The sequence below is a fragment of the Notothenia rossii genome (assembly GCF_949606895.1).
Source record: "Notothenia rossii genome assembly, chromosome: 11".
Lineage (NCBI taxonomy): Eukaryota > Metazoa > Chordata > Actinopteri > Perciformes > Nototheniidae > Notothenia > Notothenia rossii.
Genome location: NC_136910.1, coordinates 24,928,916 through 24,951,443, shown reverse-complemented (window position 1 = coordinate 24,951,443; position 22,528 = coordinate 24,928,916). Strand labels below are relative to the sequence as shown.

General features: G+C 41.7%; 1 protein-coding gene across 2 annotated transcripts; it reads right to left on the bottom strand.

Annotated features, from left to right (window-relative positions):
• Positions 1–1,374: 1,374 nt before the first annotated feature.
• Positions 1,375–22,379, bottom strand: LOC307023835 (uncharacterized protein). Of its 2 annotated transcripts, none has more exons than XM_079657435.1 (2): positions 21,627–22,379; positions 1,375–3,393 (listed from the first exon to the last, which is right to left on the bottom strand). In XM_079657435.1, the coding sequence occupies exons 1-2, from the start codon at positions 21,877–21,879 to the stop codon at positions 1,853–1,855; spliced, it is 1,794 nt and encodes a 597-aa protein (XP_079513561.1). In that variant the 5' UTR covers positions 21,880–22,379; the 3' UTR covers positions 1,375–1,852. The 2 variants fall into 2 exon arrangements, 1 of the variants encoding a protein (XP_079513561.1); XR_013803781.1 differs by lacking the exon at positions 1,375–3,393 and adding an exon at positions 11,548–16,467 and having other exon boundaries at positions 21,627–21,681.
• Between the last annotated feature and the right edge of the window lie 149 nt (positions 22,380–22,528).

Here is a 22,528-nt window from a genome sequence, read left to right as displayed (position 1 = left end):
GATCGGCGCTCTTGTTTTTGACTGGCCGTTCCTGAGACGTGTCTCACACGGTGGTAGAACCTGAGCCCGGAGTACTCTGCAGAGTGCTTCGTGATTAGGTGATTGGGTGATGTATTGTATGTTTTTACCATTAAAGCAGATTATTGTTTAAGCATTATCCTGGCTGCTTTGACTTTTCCTTCTTTTAAAACAAACTCATAGAGGAACGGCGCAAAGCAGAGATTCTGCCTCAACAGTGTTAACCTAGCCCCAAGGAAGGACCATCATAGGCACTCTCTATCCCTCTGTGATTTCTAGGATAATGCCACTATTTTGGAGCCGTTTAAATGTTTTCCTCTTCTGGCTGCTCTACCAATGTGGCCTATATTGATCACCAGCTACAACCCTAAAGATATAATTCATACTGTGCAACATCAGGCCTCAAATGAGTTGCTGCGCTTTTCTTTATTGCTTTTGTTCTTTGGGGTGGCTGTGGCTCAGTGCAGGGTGTGCTGGACTTCGAATCAGGGGATAGCAAGTTCGAGTCTCATTGCAGTCAGCAGTCAGTCAGCATGTCGTTGTGTCCCTGAGACACTTGACCCCAAATTGCTCCTGGGGGGATTGTCCACAGTAATAAGTATGTAAGTCGCTTTGGATAAAAGCGTCTAACAAATGACATGTAACGTAATGTTCAATGATTATTGACATACTCTATACATTCATCTAACCTTGTTACTTTGCTAGTGTAGGCAGGCTTAAACTTTTTTGGAGGTTTGGATAAAACCGGCTGTAGTTTGAGTCGAGGGCACGCTGTTTTAGAATTGATGTGTATCTGGAGCAACTTTTTGCACACATGCCTGTGTTTAGGTTTTGGTGTAAGGTACTAGGTTTTTATATCATCCGCGTGCTAAAATCTTGGTACCTCAAAACTGCCTAAATTCTCCCCACACTTTGCAACTATAAATTAACAGCATTTTTTGTTAATCTCTCAAAAGCGTATGGTCTATAAATCGAATCCTCTGTGGCTGAAGTGCTGCTGCAGAGATGGGTCATTTGTGGTGACAACTCTGAGTTTAGGGAAGTTAATTATTTCTCTGTCAGGTATATACAGGACAGTTATTTTATATTCTCTGATTGTATTCAGCATGTTGCTTGGAGGCTTATCTCTTCCTTGATGTTTCAAGTTGAGAGTGTTTAGGTGACAGTCAGAAAGGCCAACTGTGTGATCCAGTTTGGGTCTTCCAGCTCTGACTCCTTTTTTCCTTTGTTGTGTCACGGTTTGTGAAACAAGCAGGACCCAAATGCAGATATAAACTGAAAATTCCTTTATTTCAAGGCTATGATATATATATATATATATATATATATATATATATATATATACACATACACACACACAATGACAAAACAGAACACTCACCGAAGAACTAGTCATGGAACAAGATGAACCGACCAAGACAGACAGAAAAAAAAGAACTTAAATACACACAAGACTAATCACACAACAAGACACAGGTGAGGAGGGAGGAGAAAACACAGGGGCCCAGGTGAACATAATCAGACAATTAGACACACCAGGGAAACTAATGACAAGAGGAAAACCACAGGGAAAAGGACCAGACAATAACCCAGAGGAAAACATGACATGGAAAACAGCAAAAACACCCAAACCTACAAAACTCTAAACGTGACATAACATGAGAATCGTGACATAACCCCCCCCTCAAGGGACGGATTCCAGACGTCCCAAAAAAACAAAGTCCAGCAGGATGGGTGGAGGGGGTCTGGAGGACGGGTCTCGGGCGGCCGGCCCGGGGGCAAGGCATAGACCAAGGTGGGGAACTCGGTGGACGGCCCGGGGGCAAGGCAGAGTTCAAAAAGGGGAACTCAGGCGGACGGCCCGGGGGCAAGGCAGAGTTCGAGGAGGGGGTCTCGGACGGACGGCCCGGGGGCAAGGCAGAGTTCGAGGAGGGGTGAAGACCACAGCGGGCGAACTCAGGGGACCGGGCCCGAGGGCAAAGACCGGACAGCTCCGGAGGCCGGGCAGGAGCCGGTGTCGGCAAGATCCCCCACGGAAGAGGACACAGGGCCGGCAGGACCCCCGGCAAGAGAGCAGTCGGCGGAAACTCCAACGGCACGGGACATAGGGTTTGCAGGACCCCCGGCAGAAGAGTAGTCTGCGGGACCTCCAAAGTGACAAGACATGGAGTTGGCAGGAACCCCGGCAGAAGAGTAGTCTGCGGGACCTCCAACGGCACAGGACATGGGGTTGGCAGGACCCTCGGCAGAAGAGCAGTCTGCAGGACCTCCAACGGCTCAGGACATGGGGTTGGCAGGACCCTGGCAGAAAGGCAGTCTGCGGGACCTCCAACGACACTTGAGTGGGTTGGTTCGCCAACAAAACACGGGGAGCTGGCGTTGGACGGACAGCCAACAGGACACGGGGAGCTGGCGTCGGACGGACAGCCAACAGGAGATTAGGTGCTGGAGTCAGCCGGTATGCCGACAGGACACGGGGAGCTGGCGTCGGACGGACAGCCATCAGGACACGGGGAGCTGGCGTCGGACGGACAGCCAACAGAACACGGGGAGCTGGCGTCGGACGGACAGCCAACAGGACACGGGGAGCTGGCGTCGGACGGACAGCCAACCGGAGACGAGGTGCTGGAGTCGGCCGGTACACCGACAGGACTCGGGGAGCTGGCGTCGGACGGACAACCAGTCCTATAGCCGAAACTGGAGTCGGGACCATGGTTTCTGGGGTCGGTTCAGTAACCGGAACCATGGCTGCTGGGGCCTGTTCTGGAGCCCGGACCATGGCTGCTGGGGCCGGAACTGGGGCCGGGACCATGGCTGTAAGGTCCGGTTCTGGAGCCTGAAACATTGCTGTAAGGTCCGGTTTTGGAGCCGGAAACATGGCTGTAAGGTCCGGCTCTGGAGCCGGAAACATGGCTATGTGGGCCGGCATTGGAGCCGGAAACATGGCTGTAAGGTCCGGCACTGGAGCCGGAAAAATGGCTGTTAGGGCCGGCTCTGGAGCCGGCAACATGGCTGTAAGGTCCGGTTCTGGAGCCGGAAACATGGCTGTAAGGTCCGGTTCTGGAGCCGGAAACATGGCTGTAAGGTCCGGTTCTGGAGCCGGAAACATGGCTATGTGGGCCGGCACTGGAGCCGGAAACATGGCTGTGTGGGCCGGCACTGGACCCGGAAACATGGCTGTAGGGGCTCGGGCTGCTAGCCTGGCCTTGCGACTCCCTCTCTTCGCAGCCGCCGGAAAACTCCGTGGACCTCCATAAGCCAGACGAGTTCCATCATACGACTCCTGAACAGGAGCAGGAACTGGGGAAGAAGCAGGGGTTGACTCCGGACGGAACACATCGAGACGTTTGTAGTCAGCAGGCTGGAAATCACACACTGAGAGAAAAGTTCAAAATCCAGCCAGGTAAGAATTTCACCAAGTCTGGCTTCTCCATAACCAACAGGTGAAATTCTACCAGAGCGGCCTCCTTCTGTCGAACACTGGACGCTCCCTTCCACCAATCAACGCAGCAAGCCAGATAAAAGGTAAAATGCTGCAATTCTACCTCAAACGGATCATCTGCTGGGTCCATTTTTGGTCGGTTCGTACTGTCACGGTTTGTGAAACAAGCAGGACCCAAATGCAGATATAAACTGAAAATTCCTTTATTTCAAGGCTATGATATATATATATATACACAATGACAAAACAGAACACTCACCGCAGAACTAGTCATGGAACAAGACGAACCGACCAAGACAGACAGAAAACCCAGAACTTAAATACACACAAGACTAATCACACAACAAGACACAGGTGAGGAGGGAGGAGAAAACACAGGGGCCCAGGGGAACACAATCAGACAATTAGACACACCAGGGAAACTAATAACAAGAGGAAAACCACAGGGAAAAGGACCAGGCAATAACCCAGAGGAAAACATGACATGGAAAACAGCAAAAACACCCAAACCTACAAAACTATAAACGTGACATAACATGAGAATCGTGACAGTTGTCCAGGAAAGTATGAATCTCAGGGAGGAGGCTCAGAAACCGTTCAAGCTTTTTTCCTTGGGTTAACCATCTCACCTCACTGTGCATCACTAAATCACCATACTCTGTGTCATAGTCCTCATTTCTCAATGAACTGTCGGAACTGTCTGTGCGCTCTGGAGACGATAACATTTACCACACAGACAACTGTCTGCATCACGTTTTTGAACGTATTTTTTCTGAGTTTTGACACTAGTGACTCCTGATGTATGATGCAGTGGAAACTGATAAAGTTGGGGATTTCTTTTTTTCATGAGCCCAACAAGCCCTTCTCTTTTCCTCGCATGTTAAGGTCCTTATACACACCGAGCTGATTTTAAGCGTCGATAGATGTCTGGCCGTCGATGAACGTTGTGTCGCCCTACTCAGATTGGTGTGTACTGCACCGTCGTGTCTTTTCGGCCGTGCCGACACCTTCCGCCGCCGATTCGACATGTTGAATCGGGAGGCCGTCGGCTAAAGAAATCACTCTGATTGGCTGTTCAGCTAGCGAATCAGTGCATGAGAAGCTAAACGGAAGTGAGGGACCCAAACAAACTATTAAGAAGGCAAATCTGAGATTTAATTTAACTCCAGCTCTCGACACAGTTTCGGGAAAGCCCCATGAGCTTCTCGCTGTGGAGTGAAAATGGAACGCACATGCTATTTGTTGTTTGTTTGTATCTGTTCTTCTTCTCTCGGTGTGTCACACAGTCTGTCTTCCGGTTGTTGCCTCTTTTGAGCGACAAATACCGCCGCCTGCTGGTAAGGAGAGTTATTGCCACTCACGCATGCGCAGTTCGTACGTGCAACTTGGCCATTGGCTGAAGTCTTTGCAGTGTGTTCCAGTGCAACACATGGCCAAGACGCAGGAGACGTGAGGCGACGTTACGTCGGGAAGTTTTCTTTCGTGTTCTTTGGTGTCAGTTTTCATGTGTAAAAAGCTTTAGGGGCGCCATCTGTGCACACACTTGCTAGACCTGACCAACTGAGGTTTATTTCATTAAAAAAAAGCGACAAGTGCATTCATAATGTCTTCACCTCTCGTTTGGCCAACCAGTGGAAATAAGTACAGCATTTCTTCTCGGAAAAAATTGATTTATTTTGGGAAGCTCGCCCAAACACACAACTGAGCAACATCGGTCATATCGGTGCTTTCATCCACTGCGATGCTGAAACACGGTGCTGCTGACACATCTGCACAGAGCTGGTCACTCACATCTTTGCCGGTGTTTTCAATCCGCCTCATTATGGTGGAATCGGATAAATGTAATCCTTTAATTTGCTTTATAATAGCATCTTTGTTGTCAAACTCTGCAAAGAATATTTCTGCTGAAGCCGAAAAAGCAGTCTTTCAAAATGTCTGAGTCTGATCATGTTTTTTTTTGCCCGAGCTACAATCCATGAGATCTCAAAAGATGCCTCAGTTAGTCGTTCAGCTGTATTAGCCTCTTAAAGAGCATCTTTAACATCAGGAGGATACGTCCCCAGCTGACCCAGACATCAGCGCAGATTCTGGTCCAGGCTCTCGTCATCTCACGCCTAGACTACTGCAACTCCCTCCTGGCTGGTCTACCTGCATGTGCCATCCGACCTCTGCAGCTCATCCAGAATGCAGCGGCTCGTCTGGTCTTCAACCTTCCCAAATTCTCCCACACCACACCGCTCCTCCGCTCCCTTCACTGGCTTCCAGTAACTGCTAGAATCCACTTCAAGACACTGGTACTTGCGTACCATGCTGTGAATGGATCTGGCCCTTCCTACATCCAGGACATGGTTAAACCGTACACCCCAGCACGTGCACTCCGCTCTGCATCGGCCAAACAGCTTGCTGCACCCGCACTGCGAGGGGGACCCAAGTTCCCGTCAGCAAAAACACGTGGGTTTGCTATCCTGGCTCCAAAATGGTGGAATGAGCTCCCCATTGAAATCAGGACAGCAGATAGCTTACACATCTTCCGACGCAAACTGAAAACTCATCTCTTTAGACTCCACTTCGAGCGATAGAATTACTAACAAAGCACTTATATACTAATAAAGGGCTGGCTTTCTAAATGCCAGTTGAGTAGCACTTGAAATGTTTGGCTCTATGAAACCTGATGTACTTATATGATTCTGTTTTCTTAAAGGTTGTATCTTCCTGGTCGAATGCACTTATTGTAAGTCGCTTTGGATAAAAGCGTCAGCTAAATGCAATGTAATGTAATGTAATGTAATCTTCCAGGTTAAAGACACCTGTGAATGAATGTGTAGGAAAATGATGAATACACTAGATTTTCAAAATAATATACAGAAATATACACTACAGTGACATCTGGCGTTGTTTTTGTAAGAAATGTTCACTTCCGCATAAAAAAGCCTCGGCACGTGACCTCCCGCGTGTGACGTAACATGGGGGAAACAAGGGGGAGAGCGGCCGGTGTAACCTATTAATAAACATGGATCCCAATGCTAGTTTCGACACAGAAGACACAGAAGAAGTTGAACATGAATATTCGAATGCATATGACGGACCACAACCTTATAATTATGAGCCTGCTAGGCGTCCAAGAGACCATGAGCAGCCAAGGATTAGAAGAAATAACGGCCATCGGAGAGAAATTGAGCTGTCGTGTGAGGAGAACCAGTGGAGAACTGGGCAACTATCTTGGTGAGTGACCGGCGTTAGCTACAGAATGTTAGCTAACGTCACATCACAACATTGTGAAGTTAGCTATCATATATCAGGCTATAACTAACGTATCATTGATAATATAGTAACGTTACTGGCAGGGCTGTTGATACTGATCCATAACAGAAACTAATGCGCAAGTATCAGCCGTATCTCGCGTTACCTAATGCAACTCCACACTACGGTGCTGTGTACCGGAGGGGAGACGCGAGATACAGCTGATACTTGACGATCTGGCGGAGAAAGGTTGTGGAGCCTCCGTTGATATGCTGTTGTAAATGGCTTGATGGAAAGCAGGTGTGTAGTCGGGGAGGGTGCACAGCTGATTGCAGCAGGTGAGTGGAGGTTGAGCCGGGAGCCAGGAGTGACAGCCACCACGCACACACAAACAACACAGACAGGGGGAAACAAACAAACACAAAGGAGACGGCTGGAGCAGTATAGCCACCACAGCGTTACCTAATGCAACGCCACACTACGTTTTACGGTGCCGTGTACCGGAGGGGAGAGAGAGAGAGCAGCGAAGGGGGGGAGAGAGAAGTAATACGGTTTCCTGATAAAGCTGTGGAGACTATGTGCTGCAGGGAGGTGGATGCACAACGCACCCAGGAACGAACGCTAGCTCCGGTCCTTTTTACTGTGGACTTGATGTCCTGACAGGCTGGTATTTGTCCAACCTGCACAAACACAATACTGCACCATGATTACAAATGGTGAAATACAATGTAAAACTACCGAAAAATACCAGCTCACTAAAACACAACCGCTCAACTTAACGCAACTACTAACTATACCCACGGTCAGAGAGCGGAGATGTTTACCCTTTGTTATGTAATATGACGCGTTTGACGTATGAGCAGAGCAGAGCTCAAAATTGCTCCTTTCCCTCTGAATTCCTGCCCTTATGTCTCGTAAAACATATCACATCCTACATTCACTTTTTTTAATTGTAATTTTCAAGCAAGTCTAAGCATAAATGTAGAAAAAACAACAACCTGCAAGATGCTCTTTAAGCCCGAGGGTCCCCCCAGTGGACCCCTCCCACCGTTTTTTACGAGACTATGTCTCAGGCAGGGCCGTGGGAAGTAGGGGTGCTGAGGGTGCTGCAGCACCCCCTGGTGGAGGACAGGGGATATGCACTTCCACAAGATTAAATACAAATATAATTTAAAAAAAATGAATTTTCAGCCTTGATGTAACAACATTCATAATTAAGTAAAGATAACTCCCTTTTCACCCTGGTTACATTTTCCATTTGCCCCGTACGATGGGCGCTGTAAGTGATGAAAGTGGGGGATGTTGGCTTATCAGGCACCCGCAGCTCACAGCCAGCGTGAGAGAGAGAGAGAGAGAGAGGGATAGATAGATTGAGAGAGGGGGTGCACCGGTACCGGCTGGGATTGTTGTTAGCTTCTGCTGCGCTAACGGATATAAGAAGATGTTTCTACAATAATGTGGAGGGAGAGCTCTCCTGTCAGACTGAGAGGCTCAGTGAGGTAAAAGACTCTTGAGTGTTTAGATAGTTGAGTGGGTCTCAAATGTTTTGATCACAATTTATGTAAACAAATATTTCCAAGGCACTCCTTTATAATTATTAGGCTGAATAAAAACAGGTTTGAAATCATTCCAATTTATACTATAGGACAGTAAACCAAAAATATTGTTTAAAACTGGAGAGATTTAAAAATATGCATAAATAAATAAATGTTAACTGATGAGATATAAATGAACCACAAAAATAAAACAAGTTAGCCTACATTTATTTGTTATTGGCTATGGTAGGTTATTGGATATGTTCACATACAAACCGATCTTTTTCATATGGGTGTTTAGAGTTGTATGCCCTAGATCAGTCTCTAGCAATTGTGCACCCCCGGACCCCCCCAAGAAGATGTGAAGTCCACCCCCCAATTAAAACATGTTATAATACTAAATACATTTGAAGCCTTTTTATATAAGCTGTCCACCATGTCAATACGTTTCTGTGTTTGTAGTGTATTGGTCTTTTGTAGAGGTTTTTCATTGTCAGCTAAAATCTTGCCTAGGGCAGCACATTGGTCAGAACCAGCCCTGGTGTCATCCCCACAGCACCCCCCATTTGAAACATGTTCCCACGGCTATGGTCTCAGGGCTTCTTAACATTTATGAAACTATTAATGTTCCATACCCTTTTAACGATAAGAAACTCAGCTAACTGACAATATGAACCATTTTTAGCTAAAAGAAACACAAGAGTAATACCAAGCCTTTGAATTAGCATGGAGAGAAAAAAATGCTAACTAATGCTAACGGACTTTTGCACAGCACTCACGGTAGCAATGCCCTTATTACTTATCGTCACTGCACAAACAAGATATCCGATTAAAGCTGAGACTCCACAGATTCCACACATGTAATGTCATCACTGTATGACCTCGAATTCGGGAGCTATCAGCCAGAAAAGAGAAAGTAAACAACATCCGGTTTCAAAAATATTACAATAATTACGTCTTACCTTATTTGATTTGTGATCAAAAGTTGTGTTCAACGGAATAAAAACGCCGCTCAAGGTTAATCCAATGTCTTTGTGTCACGTACATTTTTTTTACTGATAATCCACCATCCTATTTATGGCAATATACTGGGTATAAAGTTTTGCCGTCCAGGCTTGTACTTTCAGATATGCTTTGTTTGCTTCTCTATTACGTCCGCAATGGTAATGTTTACGTGGATTTGGGAACTGCCCATCGATTCTATTGGATGTAATGGTTAAGAAAAAGGTGTAAATCACCCAAATCGACCAATGGGTTCCAGAGATATGGTCCTGCGTAAAGTATAAAGAATGCCAGCCAGCGTAAGCACTTTACGCCGAAGACTTTACTTATTGTTTACTACGTGAGGAAGCAGGAATTGCAAGACCCAGAGCGCACGGAGCACAGAGCATAAAAATGCAATAACGCGCTTTAACCACTAGGTGCCCGTTTCTATCAGCTGTGCACCGTTATGGTGTAAATACAGTCAATCTACCAATTGGATCCAATATAAAAGTCAGCCGAATTATTGTTGATACTGCAAGGAGGCGTATTGTGTCAAAATAAATGTAAGATGTTGTTTAACTGCTGATATATTTAGGATCCACGTCACGTTTTCAGTTTGGCGGCATTTCCTCCTGTTTGTCTCTACAAAGCCCTCATGTTTGTCATCAGGGCTCTATAAATATACAACTACGGCAGATATTTCATATTTAATGAAGCCAAACCGTGTATTACAATGCTACAATGATGACTTTCAAAGAGAAAAGCAAGCACACTCGAAATAATGTATTATTTTATTTTTAAAATATGTTTTCGGATTTCACATTTTATAAACACCAAATCCCAGCGTGCTTTGCGGCTAAATCGAGCTGAGGATCTTGCCTCCGCCTGTTTCCGGTTTCGTATTTCGTAAAGATGTATTTTGTTGTACACACATTCCTTCACATTTCAATTTTAATTTAAATTAAAGTATTTCGTGAGGCCTTCTAACATGTTTTTAAATATAACTACGGTTGTAGTTGAAGAGTTTGTAAATTAACATGAACCGAAGTTGTTGCCTGGCAACGCAATCACACAACGTCTCGTCCGTTAATTCCACATCCACCTGGATTAACATCGATTTAATACACTAATGTAGCCTTTGTTTCTGCGAGGTGTCGACCAGCTGGGGCAACAAGAAAATGTTCACAAAACCTATCAATGTCGTTTAATCAACAAGGATAATCTGGTGTTTTTGAGTTGATGAGTAGTGGAGATATCACTGTCAAATCAATTGACAGTAAGGAGAATACTTACTTCCTGGTGTACAATTCTCTGTTATCCAATGGGAATGGACGCTCACATTGCCTTTAAGGGCAGCCGACACCAATGAATGCCGTGCTTCCATAAGCGTCAAATCCCGCCGCAGATGGGAATACATTGCAATCAGTTGAAAGCTATTTGCGTCCCTTTATAAAGCTGAAGGAGCCTAGGAGCGTCCCAACTGCACGCCTCGGGACCCTGACCAAGCGTCGCTCCTGGACGTTTATGGAGTGAGAGTGTGTTGATAAGTAATGGGTTTTTTTTAGGCGGACATTAGAATTTACATGTTTTTACTATGTTCCATCTGAATTTACTTTAAAATAAAAAAATCTATATTGATTCTGACACTTCTACATCCAACTCACAGATGTAACCTTGCTTTGAGAGAAAAGATTATTAATTTCCTCGACTTCGGCTGGTTGACCTGTGGCTGACGCTCATTTACGGGCGGACAGTCTCTGTTGTAAGTAGTGGCCGCAAAGCTAAAGAGGTGCCAACTTACTGTTGGTAGAAGTACATAAACAAAACAATCACAGAAAAACAAACAACTAAAACTCATGGGACCCAAGAAGACCCAGTCGGCTGAGGAGGTCGACGTGATCAAAAAGTCACTCGACTTTCTAGCCGGAGAAATCTCTGCTGTCAGGCTACAACAGAAGGGCATCTTGGACCTGGTTGAGGAGGTGAAAATACTACGGATTCAGAACGCGGAAAAAGACAAGCGTCTGGAATACCTGGAAAACAGGGTGGAGGACTTGGAGCAATACACCCGGATAAACGACGTGATCATCACAGGCTCAAAGTAAAGCCCCGGTCGTATGCCCGGGCTGTGGGCGCTGACGCCAGGGGGGAGCTCGGGGAACTGGATACTAGCTCCACGGAGCAACAGGTGGCTGCTTTCCTACAGTCCAAGGGGATACAACTGGATTGCAATAACATCGAGGCATGTCACCCACTACCCAGGCGGAAGGACAGCGACAATCCGGCTATCATACTGAGGTTTGTGAACAGAAAACACAAGATCAGTCTGCTAAAACAGGGAAGAAAGCTGAAAGGATCTGATGTCTATGAATGATCATTTAACTAAGCGCAACACTGACATAGCATTCTGGGGGCCAGAGCGGGCGACGTTGAGGCGCATCTTAGACTGCTGGCTAAAAATAAACGTAAATACAGTAGGATTGTTATTCACGTCGGTGGTAATGATGTTCGTTTACGCCAATCAGAATGCACCAAACTTAATGTGGCGTCGGTGTGTAGTTATGCTAAAACAATGTCGGACACCGTAATCTTCTCTGGTCCCCTCCCCAATCTGATCAATGATGACATGTAAAGCCGCATGTCATCATTTCAGCGCTGGTTGTCTTGGTGGTGCCAAGCAAACAATGTGGGCTTCGTGAATAATTGGACAGCCTTCTGGGGAAAACCTGGTCTGATTAAGAGAGACGGTATTCATCCTACTTTGGAAGGTGCAAATCTCATTTCGGCAAACATTTCAGGGCTCTGTGGACTTAATCCATGACAAACTGGAGTTGAGACCAGGAGGCAGAGTCGGAGTCTTACACGCTTCTCTGCGCTCTCTCCTAGGCAGTCATCCATAGGAATCCTGAACCCAATAAAATACCCAATATTAACGGTGTGTGTGTCTGCCCAAGGACAATTTAAGGTAAAACCTAATAGAGGTGTCATACATAATAACCTAATAAAAGTAAATGTAACAACTACTACAGTGCAACAAAACAGGAAGATTAAATGTGGTCTCTTAAACATAAGATCTCTAGCATCTAAAGCAATACTGGTAAATGATTTAATATCAGATTATAATATTGATATATGCTGTCTCACTGAAACTTGGTTGAGACATGAAGAATATGTCAGCATAAATGAGGCCACTCCACCCAGCCATATCAATACTCATATTGCCCGAGGCACGGGCCAAGGAGGTGGAGTTGCAGCAATCTTTGACTCAAGTTTACTTATCAATACTAAACAAAAATTAAATTATACCTCCTTTGAAAGCCTCATTTTCAGTCTTACGCATCCGACCTGGAAAACTTTGCAGCCAATCTTATTTGTTACAGTGTACCGTGCACCAGGTCCTTATTCAGAATTCTTATCAGAATTCTCTGAGTTTTTATCAGCTTTGGTACTTAAAACAGATAAAGTAATTATCGTAGGTGACTTTAATATTCATGTTGACGATGATAAAAATAGCCTTACTGTTGCATTTAACTCTATATTAGATTCTGTTGGTTTCTGTCAGAGTGTAAATAAACCAACCCACTGCTATAATCACACTCTTGACCTTGTTCTGACTTATGGTATTGAAATTGAGCAACTATTAGTCGAACCGCGTAATCCTGCTTTATCCGACCATTTCTTAGTAACTTTTGAAGTACTGTTACTAGACTACAAAGCATTAGCCAAAAGCTCCTGCAGCAGAAACCTATCTGTTAGTGCTATAGCCAAATTTAAGGAAGAGATTCCACCAATACTTAACTCGATAGCATGTCTGCATGTAGGGGAGGAAACTTATACAAAATGTACACCACCCCAAATTGATCATGTTGTTGATAGTGCTACAGATGCGCTGCGAATAAAATTAGACTCTGTTGCTCCTTTGAAAAAGAAGAAAATAAAACAAAATAGATTAGCTCCATGGCATAATGCCGAAACCCGCAAAATAAAGCAAAAGTCGAGACAACTTGAAAGGATATGGCGTTCCACTAAACTTGAAGAATCTCGTTTAATTTGGCATATTACTCTCAATGAATATAAGAAAGCACTGCGTAAAGTGAGAGCAGCATACTACTCTTCATTAATAGATGATAATAAGAATAATGCAAGATTTCTTTTCAGCACTGTAGCCAGGCTGACAGAGAGCCACAGCTCGACTGAGCCTTCTATTCCCATAGCACTCAGTAGTAATGATTTTATGTGCTTTTTTAACGATAAAATTGTTACTCTTAGAAACAAAATCAATGACCTCTTGCCTTTGACCAGTATAGTTTTATCAACAGCTCCCGGAAACGTAAGTTCTAATATTACACTAGATAGTAAACTAGAATGCTTTTCAGCCATAAACCTTGAACAATTAAATTCAATGATTCTCTCTTCTAAACCATCAACGTGTATCTTAGACCCGATTCCAACTAAGCTGTTAAAAGAAGTTTTTCCATTAATTAGCACTTCTTTATTAAATATTATGAATATGTCTTTATTATCAGGCTATGTTCCACAATCATTCAAAGTAGCAGTGATAAAACCGCTTCTTAAAAAGCACAACCTCGATCCAGAGGTTTTAGCCAACTATAGACCTATTTCTAATCTTCCGTTCCTCTCAAAAATTCTTGAGAAAGCAGTCGCAAGACAGCTGTGTGATTACTTAAAAAACTATGATTTATTTGAAGATTTTCAGTCTGGCTTTAGAACACAACATAGCACAGAGACAGCTCTGGTTAAAGTCACAAATGACATTCTAATAGCCTCTGACAAGGGACTTGTCTCTATTCTTGTCTTGCTCGATCTTAGTGCTGCATTTGATACTATCGACCATGATATCCTATTGCAAAGACTAGAGCACTTAGTTGACATACAGGGAACTGCTTTAGGCTGGTTTAGGTCCTATCTATCTGAACGCTCTCAGTTTGTACGTGTCAACGATGAATCTTCCATGCAAACCAAAGTTAGCCATGGAGTGCCACAGGGCTCAGTGCTTGGACCTATTTTGTTCACCCTATATATGTTTCTGTTAGGCAATATTATAAGGAATCATTCTGTAAACTTTCATTGTTATGCGGATGATACTCAACTATATTTATCAATCAAGCCTGATGAAATTAATCATCTAAATAAAATTCAAGACTGCCTCAAGGACTTAAAAACGTGGATGACCTTACATTTTTTGATGTTAAACACGACCAAAACTGAAGTTATTGTACTTGGCCCGAAGAATCTACGAAACAAATTATCTAAAGATATATTAACTATGGATGGCATTAATTTGGCCTCCAGTGAGACTGTAAGGGATCTTGGTGTTATATTTGATCAGGATTTATCCTTTAACACCCACATAAAATCAATTTCAAGGACCGCCTACTTCCATCTACGTAACATTGCAAAAATCAGGCATATCTTGCCTCAAAACGATGCAGAGAAACTAGTCCATGCATTTGTTACTTCAAGGCTGGATTATTGTAACTCCTTATTATCAGGGTGTACCAAGAAGTCAGTCAAGTCGCTTCAGCTGATTCAAAATGCTGCAGCTCGTGTACTAACCAGAGTTAGGAAAAGGGACCACATTACTCCTGTTCTGGCTGCCTTACACTGGCTCCCTATAGAACACAGGATATCATTTAAAATTCTTCTTCTCGCCTACAAAGCCCTTAATGGGCAGGCGCCATCTTACCTTAAAGAACTCATTATACCCTATTGTCCTACTAGGGCATTGAGTTCCAAGAATGCAGGGTTGTTGGTTGTTCCTAGAGTCTCTAAAAATACAATGGGAGCCAGAGCCTTTTCTTATCAAGCTCCACTTTTGTGGAATCAGCTTCCAGTTTGTGTTCGGACGGCAGACACCCTATCCGTTTTTAAGAGTGCGCTTAAGACCTTCCTTTTTGATAAAGCTTATAGTTAGGGCTGATTAGATTCAGCCCCTAGTTTTGCTGATATAGGCTTAGTTTGTCGGGGGACATCTTACTTCTTCCTTCTCTCTGTCTATACCTGTGTACTCTCATGTTCCGATTAACCCAGCTTCCCCAAATTTCTTTCTTTTTGGTGTCTATATACGCCGGGATCCGGAGTCATGGATGATCCTGCGGTCCTGTGTCATGGATCGCGAGTCCTGGATCTTGAGTCGTGGCTGTGGTCCTGGATCATAAGTCCTGGATGGATATACTCGTGGCTTCATCTTCCTATTATACACACATGCATTTCCAAACATTTGGACTACCTATGTTGCAAATGTATTATCTTTTCAATTTATACACGGCATCTATTGCACGTCTGTCCGTCCTGGGAGAGGGATCCCTCCTCTGTTGCTCTCCCTGAGGTTTCTCCCATTTTTCCCTTTAAACTGTGGGTTTTCTCTGGAAGTTTTTCCTTGTACGATGTGAGGGTCTAAGGACAGAGGGTGTCGTATTGTCATACTGATATTCTGTACAAACTGTGAAGTCCACTGAGACAAATGTAACATTTGTGATATTGGGCTATATAAATAAACATTGATTGATTGATAGCTAGAAAAGCGCGCTACCTAAAGAAACAGAGAACAATTCAAAACACTTGGACTTCAAACTGTATTTATTAAACTAAATGGAACATCAGAGGAAGCAAAAGTTCTGGTCATCAGGAACGTCATGGATTTTGACAGATACCAGTGATCATCATCATACACCGGACTTTGAGGTAACACACACACAAAGCCATGGCGCACACTGACGACACCTGCTCATATACATCTGAAGTCAATAGTGACATAACTCAGAGGATAAAGGATAATGATCAATTGGAACTAAAAACATTTGAGTACACTGATCACAAGTTACATGACTTGGAACATGAAACTGATCCGGACAATAACTTTTTCGTCAACAACAACATCTGCTACTACTACACTGATGAACAAAACAACCAGAACATCGAATCAAATGGCAAATTATCAATCATCCATTTTAATAGCAGAAGCCTGTATGCAAACTTTAACAACATCAGAGAATATTTACATACATTTACTAATCCATTCAACATAATTGCTATTTCTGAAACATGGATCAACAACGAAAAGGACATAGACTTTGAGCTAGATGGATATGAGCTCAGATACAAAAATAGATCAAATAAGGGAGGAGGAGGAGTTGCCATCTATGTGGATACAACTCTGCAATTTAGTGTGGTGGACAGTATGACAACTGTGGTTGACAACCTATTAGAAAGTATAACAATTGAAATCTACAAGAAAAAAATAAAAATGTCATAATTAGCTGTATATATAGGACGCCAGGGTCAAGCCTTGACACTTTCACAAACTGGATGGAGGGCATGTTTTCTAAAATAAATAACAAAGCTATCTTCATATGTGGAGATTTTAATATTAACCTGCTTAATCCTACTGATGAATTTATCAATACAATGTATAGTCTGAGCCTATTTCCGAAAATAACTAGACCCAGTAGAGTGACATCCCATTGTGCCACCCTAATAGATAATATATTTAACAATGACATTGAAAACCAAACAGTAAGCGGCTTATTAATCAATGATATCAGTGATCACTTGCCAGTGTTCACAGTCTATGATAGCAACTACAGGAAAAATAAGCCAGACAAAAAAAAGGATACAGACGGATGCGATCAGAGGAATCCATCAACGCACTGAAAAATGAATTGCTGGAACAGAATTGGGAGACACTTTACCAAGAAAGAGACATTGATACTGCTTATGAAACCTTTCTAAGGATATCTAGGTCATTATATGACAAAAACTGCCCAATTAAAGAATACAGCAGAAAACAAAAATATATTCATTGTCCATGGATCACAAAGGGATTACAAAATGCATGCAAAAAGAAAAACACTCTATATAGGGACTTCATTAAACTAAGAACTCAAAGTGCAGAGGATAAATATAAAAAATATAAAAATAAGTTGACTAATATTATAATAACAAGCAAGAAATACTATTATAAGGAATTAATAGATAAAAAGAAAAGCAATATTAACGGAATATGGGATATACTTAACAGTATTGTAAGAAATAAGTCAAAACAGAAAGGATATCCTGAGTATTTTACTGATAACTATAACGAAACGTTTAACGTAAATAATGTAGCTAACAACTTCAATCAATTATTTGTGAATGTTGGACCCGATTTGGCGGGAAAAGTCCCTGATCCAGGGACAACTGGGGAACATCAAGACAATGTTTTTGAGAGAAATCCCTGCTCAATGTTCATTAAACCAGTTGATGAAAAAGAGATATTAAATATTGTTCAAAAATGTAAAAATAAAAAGTCTACTGATTATAATGACATTGATATGACATTAGTACAAATGGTCATTGGGGGGATTTCTAAACCATTAATGTACATCTGTAACCTTTCATTCCAAACTGGTACTTGTCCAAACAAAATGAAAATAGCCAAAGTCATACAGTACCTGTATACAAAACTGGGAACAAGCATCACTTCACGAACTACAGACCTATCTCTTTACTTCCCCAATTCTCAAAAATACTAGAAAAAGTATTTAACAACAGACTGGACGCATTCATAGAAAAGCACAAATTAATCACGGACAGTCAATACGGATTCAGATCAAACGGATCAACAACACTGGCAATTATGGAATCAATTGAGGATATCACAGATGCCCTTGAACACAACAAATATGCAGTAGGGATTTTTATAGATATTAAAAAAGCTTTTGACACAATCAACCATGACATCCTAGTATATAAATTAGAAAGGATGTTATCAGGGGTATAGTTTTAGACTGGATTAAAAGCTATTTAAGCAATAGACAGCAGTATGTAAAGATGGGAAATGACTGTTCTTCATGTTTGGACATTGCTTGTGGTGTCCCCCAGGGGTCAGTGTTGGGTCCTAAATTGTTTATACTGTACATCAATGACATCTGTAGAGTATCCAATGTACTGAGGCTAGTTTTGTTTGCTGATGAAACAAATATATTCTGTTCTGGGGAGAATTTAAAACAGCTAGTGGAGAACATAGAAAATGAAATGCACAAATTAAAAACATGGTTTGACAAAAATAAACTATCATTAAACTTGAGTAAAGCAAAATTAATGCTGTTTGGTAAACATAGAACAAAAACACAAATGCAAATAAAAATAGATGGGGTTGAAATTGAAAGAGTCCATGAAATGAAATGTCTTGGGGTAATAATAGATGACACAATAAGTTGGAAATTACACATAAAACATGTACAATCAAAGCTGTCAAGAAGCATTTCCATACTAAACAAAGTAAAACAAGTTCTAGATCAGAAATCACTTCGCATTCACTACTGTTCACTAGTCTTACCATATCTGACTAACTGTGCTGAAATCTGGGGCAATAACTACAAAAGTTCTATAAATGCAGTATCTATTCTACAAAAAAAAGCCATACGAATCATTCACAATGTAAAATACCTTGAGCACACTAACACATTATTCCTGCAGTCAAAATTGTTAAAATTCACAGACCTGGTAGAATTCCAAACGTCACAAATCATGTTTAAGGCTAATCATAACGTTTTACCAGGAAACATCCAAAAATTATTCACTAAACGAGTGGGGGGATATAGTTCAAGGAGACAATTTCAATTCGAAATTCATAGGGTCCGTACAACCAGAAGAACTTTTAGTATCTCAGCCTGTGGAGTGAGACTATGGAACAGTGTGAATGTGGAGCTAAAGCAATGTCCAGACATTAACCAGTTCAAGAGGAAATACAGAGAAATCATTTTCTCGAGGTACAGGGATGGGGAAGGTGTTTGACTATGTGTATATGTATGTAGTATGTGTGCATATATGTATATCAGTGTATGTATGTGTATGTATATGTGTATATGTATATATGTCAATCAACAGATAAAGCCGATTAATAATACTAACAATATCAATAATAATGCATAAAAATGATAATTATTGTAGACTACAAATTATAAATAAATCATTTAGGGACAAGGTGGTGAGATTAAATAAATTATACTTCTTCTCACTCCTTTTCGAACATTAGATGTGGCACTGTTTATGTTGCTAATGCTGTTGTTGTTGTTGTTGTTGTTGTTGTTGTTGTTGTAAATGTCATTTTTAGTTTTGTCATTTTTTTGTTTTGATTTGTTTTACATGACTATGCACTGCAACATTTGTTTTGTTTTTGTAATTTTACTTGTTCGAAATAAAAATGTATCAATCAATCAAGCAATCAATCAATTTACCAATTTTAGAAGTGAAGATATAGTCTTTGCTGTGTTAGTGGCATTTTCGAGCCTGAAACCTGAAAAACAGGCTCAGGGCTTAAGAGGTTAGTTGTCCTGTGTATGAGCCTTTGTTGTCCAGAAAGATGAGAAGAAAGCTGCTCTATTTTTTTTCTCCTGATTTCACTTCCCTGGAGCGTAAGTTTTATTGAATTTTGAATGCGTAGTTTGGAAATGCTAATCCAAATTACTTTGCTTGAAACCAGTGCGGGTTTGTTTGCATATTAAGCACAAAGGGTTCGATTTGTGGAGGACAAATAAAAATCCTCTGTCCACTTTTCCTGAAATGTTCTATGCTCGTCTTGTACAGCTCGTACCTTTCTTTTTTAGCGGAACTCCTGATGTCTGCCCACAAACCCCATCTCCAGCATCTTCCTCTTGATTTGCGGTTGTTGGATGCTCCAAAGCCCAATCCTCCTTTCCCTCGTTTCTCACGCTTTCTTTCTGTTCACCCGGTTCTTTTCTTATGAGAAATCGATACATTTTTTTATCCAAAAACACTTGCTAAGCATGTAATGGAGAGCTAAGCTATGGCTCCAATTTAAATGCTCCAATTTAGCGATATAAATTGAGAAGTAAATGTCCATATTCATGAGCATGCACATGATACGGCCGATACCATACAATGAGAAATCCTGCTCTAGATGATAGGAAAGGACTTTACAAGCTTTCATTCATAATCTGCTTTAGCTCAGGATACACTGGACCATTCTTTTGGAAAGGAAAGGAGAAAATGCTGTCCCACAATACTTTACGGCCGCAAGATTTACCGTGACACAACATTCCCTCATTAACAGAAACAACCCACCATGACCGGGAAACGCGGGTCATGTAAGTTACAGTGCATATTCAGAATTTAACAACATCTGCCTTAAGGTGCAAAAGTTTTGATCGTTAAACATAATATTAAATCAAAAAGGGATTTGAAACACATTTCCACTTTTAAATGTTGACTGAGTTGTGTGGGGTTTCTTGGTGTTATGTGATATACACAGTGATACATGTGTATTCCTAACTAATTCTGCATATATTACATATATTTGGTATTTGGGTCAAATATTTGTATACGATCATCATTCAAATTTGGACTCATGTGGATTAATACTTGTGGACAAGAGGTTGAGTGCAAAGCAACCATTAAGATTCAATTACATTTTTTCATTTCAATTCTAACCTTGACCATGAAGAATATATCTCAATGTGGTCCACGTTCATAAAGCCTGTGTAAAACAACTCATAAGAGCTCATTGGAAAAGTATCTACAGTAGATGTGCTTATAGTAGTTGGCTATTGTTTAGTTTTTTCTCACAGCAGGCACACATCATCAAAAAGCAAGATGGACGTTTAATATTGTCATATCGATGTTAACAACTTCATGGTTATATATTTTTTTATTTTATTCTAGAAAACGGAACAAGTTTGCATTTGAATGGAGAGTTTTATATATTTACAGGGACTTTTGCAAATGGAATTGCTACACTCACTCCACCCACTGCTAATTAACAGCATTGTGAGCAGGTGTGGAGAGCCAAAAACCTGGAGCTGATCTCCACAACTAGTTAGAAAAAGGCAACTGAGGAGTTAATAGTGGCAGAGAGTAGGAGGCTCCGGCTAAGGTGGACTTTATTTTGTGCTTTAAAATGTTTGAGTTTGGATAACATAACCCCGTTAAAACAATACATGGTCCTTTGTTTAATTGCTGCATTACCACCTTTCTCTGCCCCATTCTGTTAAACCTTGTAGACACAAGTTATGAATCTAATTCTGGTTTTATGGGGGAAAATCTCAAAAACACCCTGGCCTGAAGCCGTTAAATCTATGACCAATGCCAGCAAAATTAACACATGTTTGTGAAAAACAATCCTAGACTTGGTAACAGGTTGTTAATTACTCAAGATAAACCTTTCTGTGTTATGAATTCTTTTTTTTACAGTGGTCAAATATACAACATCTAACAGACCTCTATTGAGAACATATTTTTCAAAACAGTTTCCTGTCAGTGAGTTGACAGAATATGTGCATGACATTAGTTGTTATGCATTTACATACACACTTGGAGTCTATTGATACGTCTTGGCAGACTTACTACAGTTTAAAAACAATAACACATTAAACTGTTTCTTTTACCTGTCAGCATTGTGAAGTGAGAAGGGCTGGTAATGGCCACAAAGGGTGGAGTAGCATAGAGTGCCTTCGCCCCATCCTGGGCCATCTTATCCAAGTTAGGGGTTTCAACATCCCTGTCATAGTCCCAGCGGAAGCCGTCGAAGGAGATGAGCAGCAGCTTGTTTCTGGTGGGGTTGGTGGAGCCTTGGTGTGGTGCAGCAGCACAGGGAGAGCTAGCACCAAGGCAGAGGACAGTGAGGCAGAGCAGCAGCATGATGGAGGACTTTCACCTGAAAATCCACTGGTCAACTGTAACCTTTCTTCAGCAGGGTCAGTTTAGTCTCAGAATATCCATCCGTCTAGTCTTACTGAAATATGACTTGAATTATCTTGAAATGTCCGGACACATTCTAATCAATGCTTGTGGTATTGATTGCAGCCCTTATCAACCTATAATGATATATTTTATACCTTTTTATTAGCAAAGTGCAGTGATATGACAGGGTTAATGTTTGTCTTTGAAGAACAGATATCTGAGAATAATTCTTAAACTTTGACCGTGAACCGGAAAAAGCTGTTCCAGTAAAGTTCCTTTTATGATTGGATTTATTAATTTTTTGACTTGAAACAAATATAAAACTGATTTATTAGAATCTTTAAAATGTTATATTCAACATTCATTACAATTTAAAATTATTCTCAACCTCCGTTCTTCCTTCTTTAAAACTGCTGTTTCCCAAGGTAGAGGCTTTCGATTGAAACAATGTCTGTATCTTTCAACACCCAACACAATTACAGACAGCCAAAGAGTAGACATACAGTACACAAAAGCATTACAGTTAATGCCTCCAATATTTGGCACTTAAGTCCTTAGTCTCTCCGTTATTAAGTAGAGTTTGAACAAATATGCATTAAACACACAC

Excerpts from the sequence above, each read along its gene's own strand:
- LOC307023835 (XM_079657435.1), bottom strand. The coding sequence starts at position 21,879 with ATGCTGCTGCTCTGCCTCACTGTCCTCTGCCTTGGTGCTAGCTCTCCC. Across the intron at positions 3,394-21,626 it reads TCACTTCACAATGCTGACAG|TGTGTGATTTCCAGCCTGCT; the intron begins GTAAAAGAAACA and ends CTTTTCTCTCAG.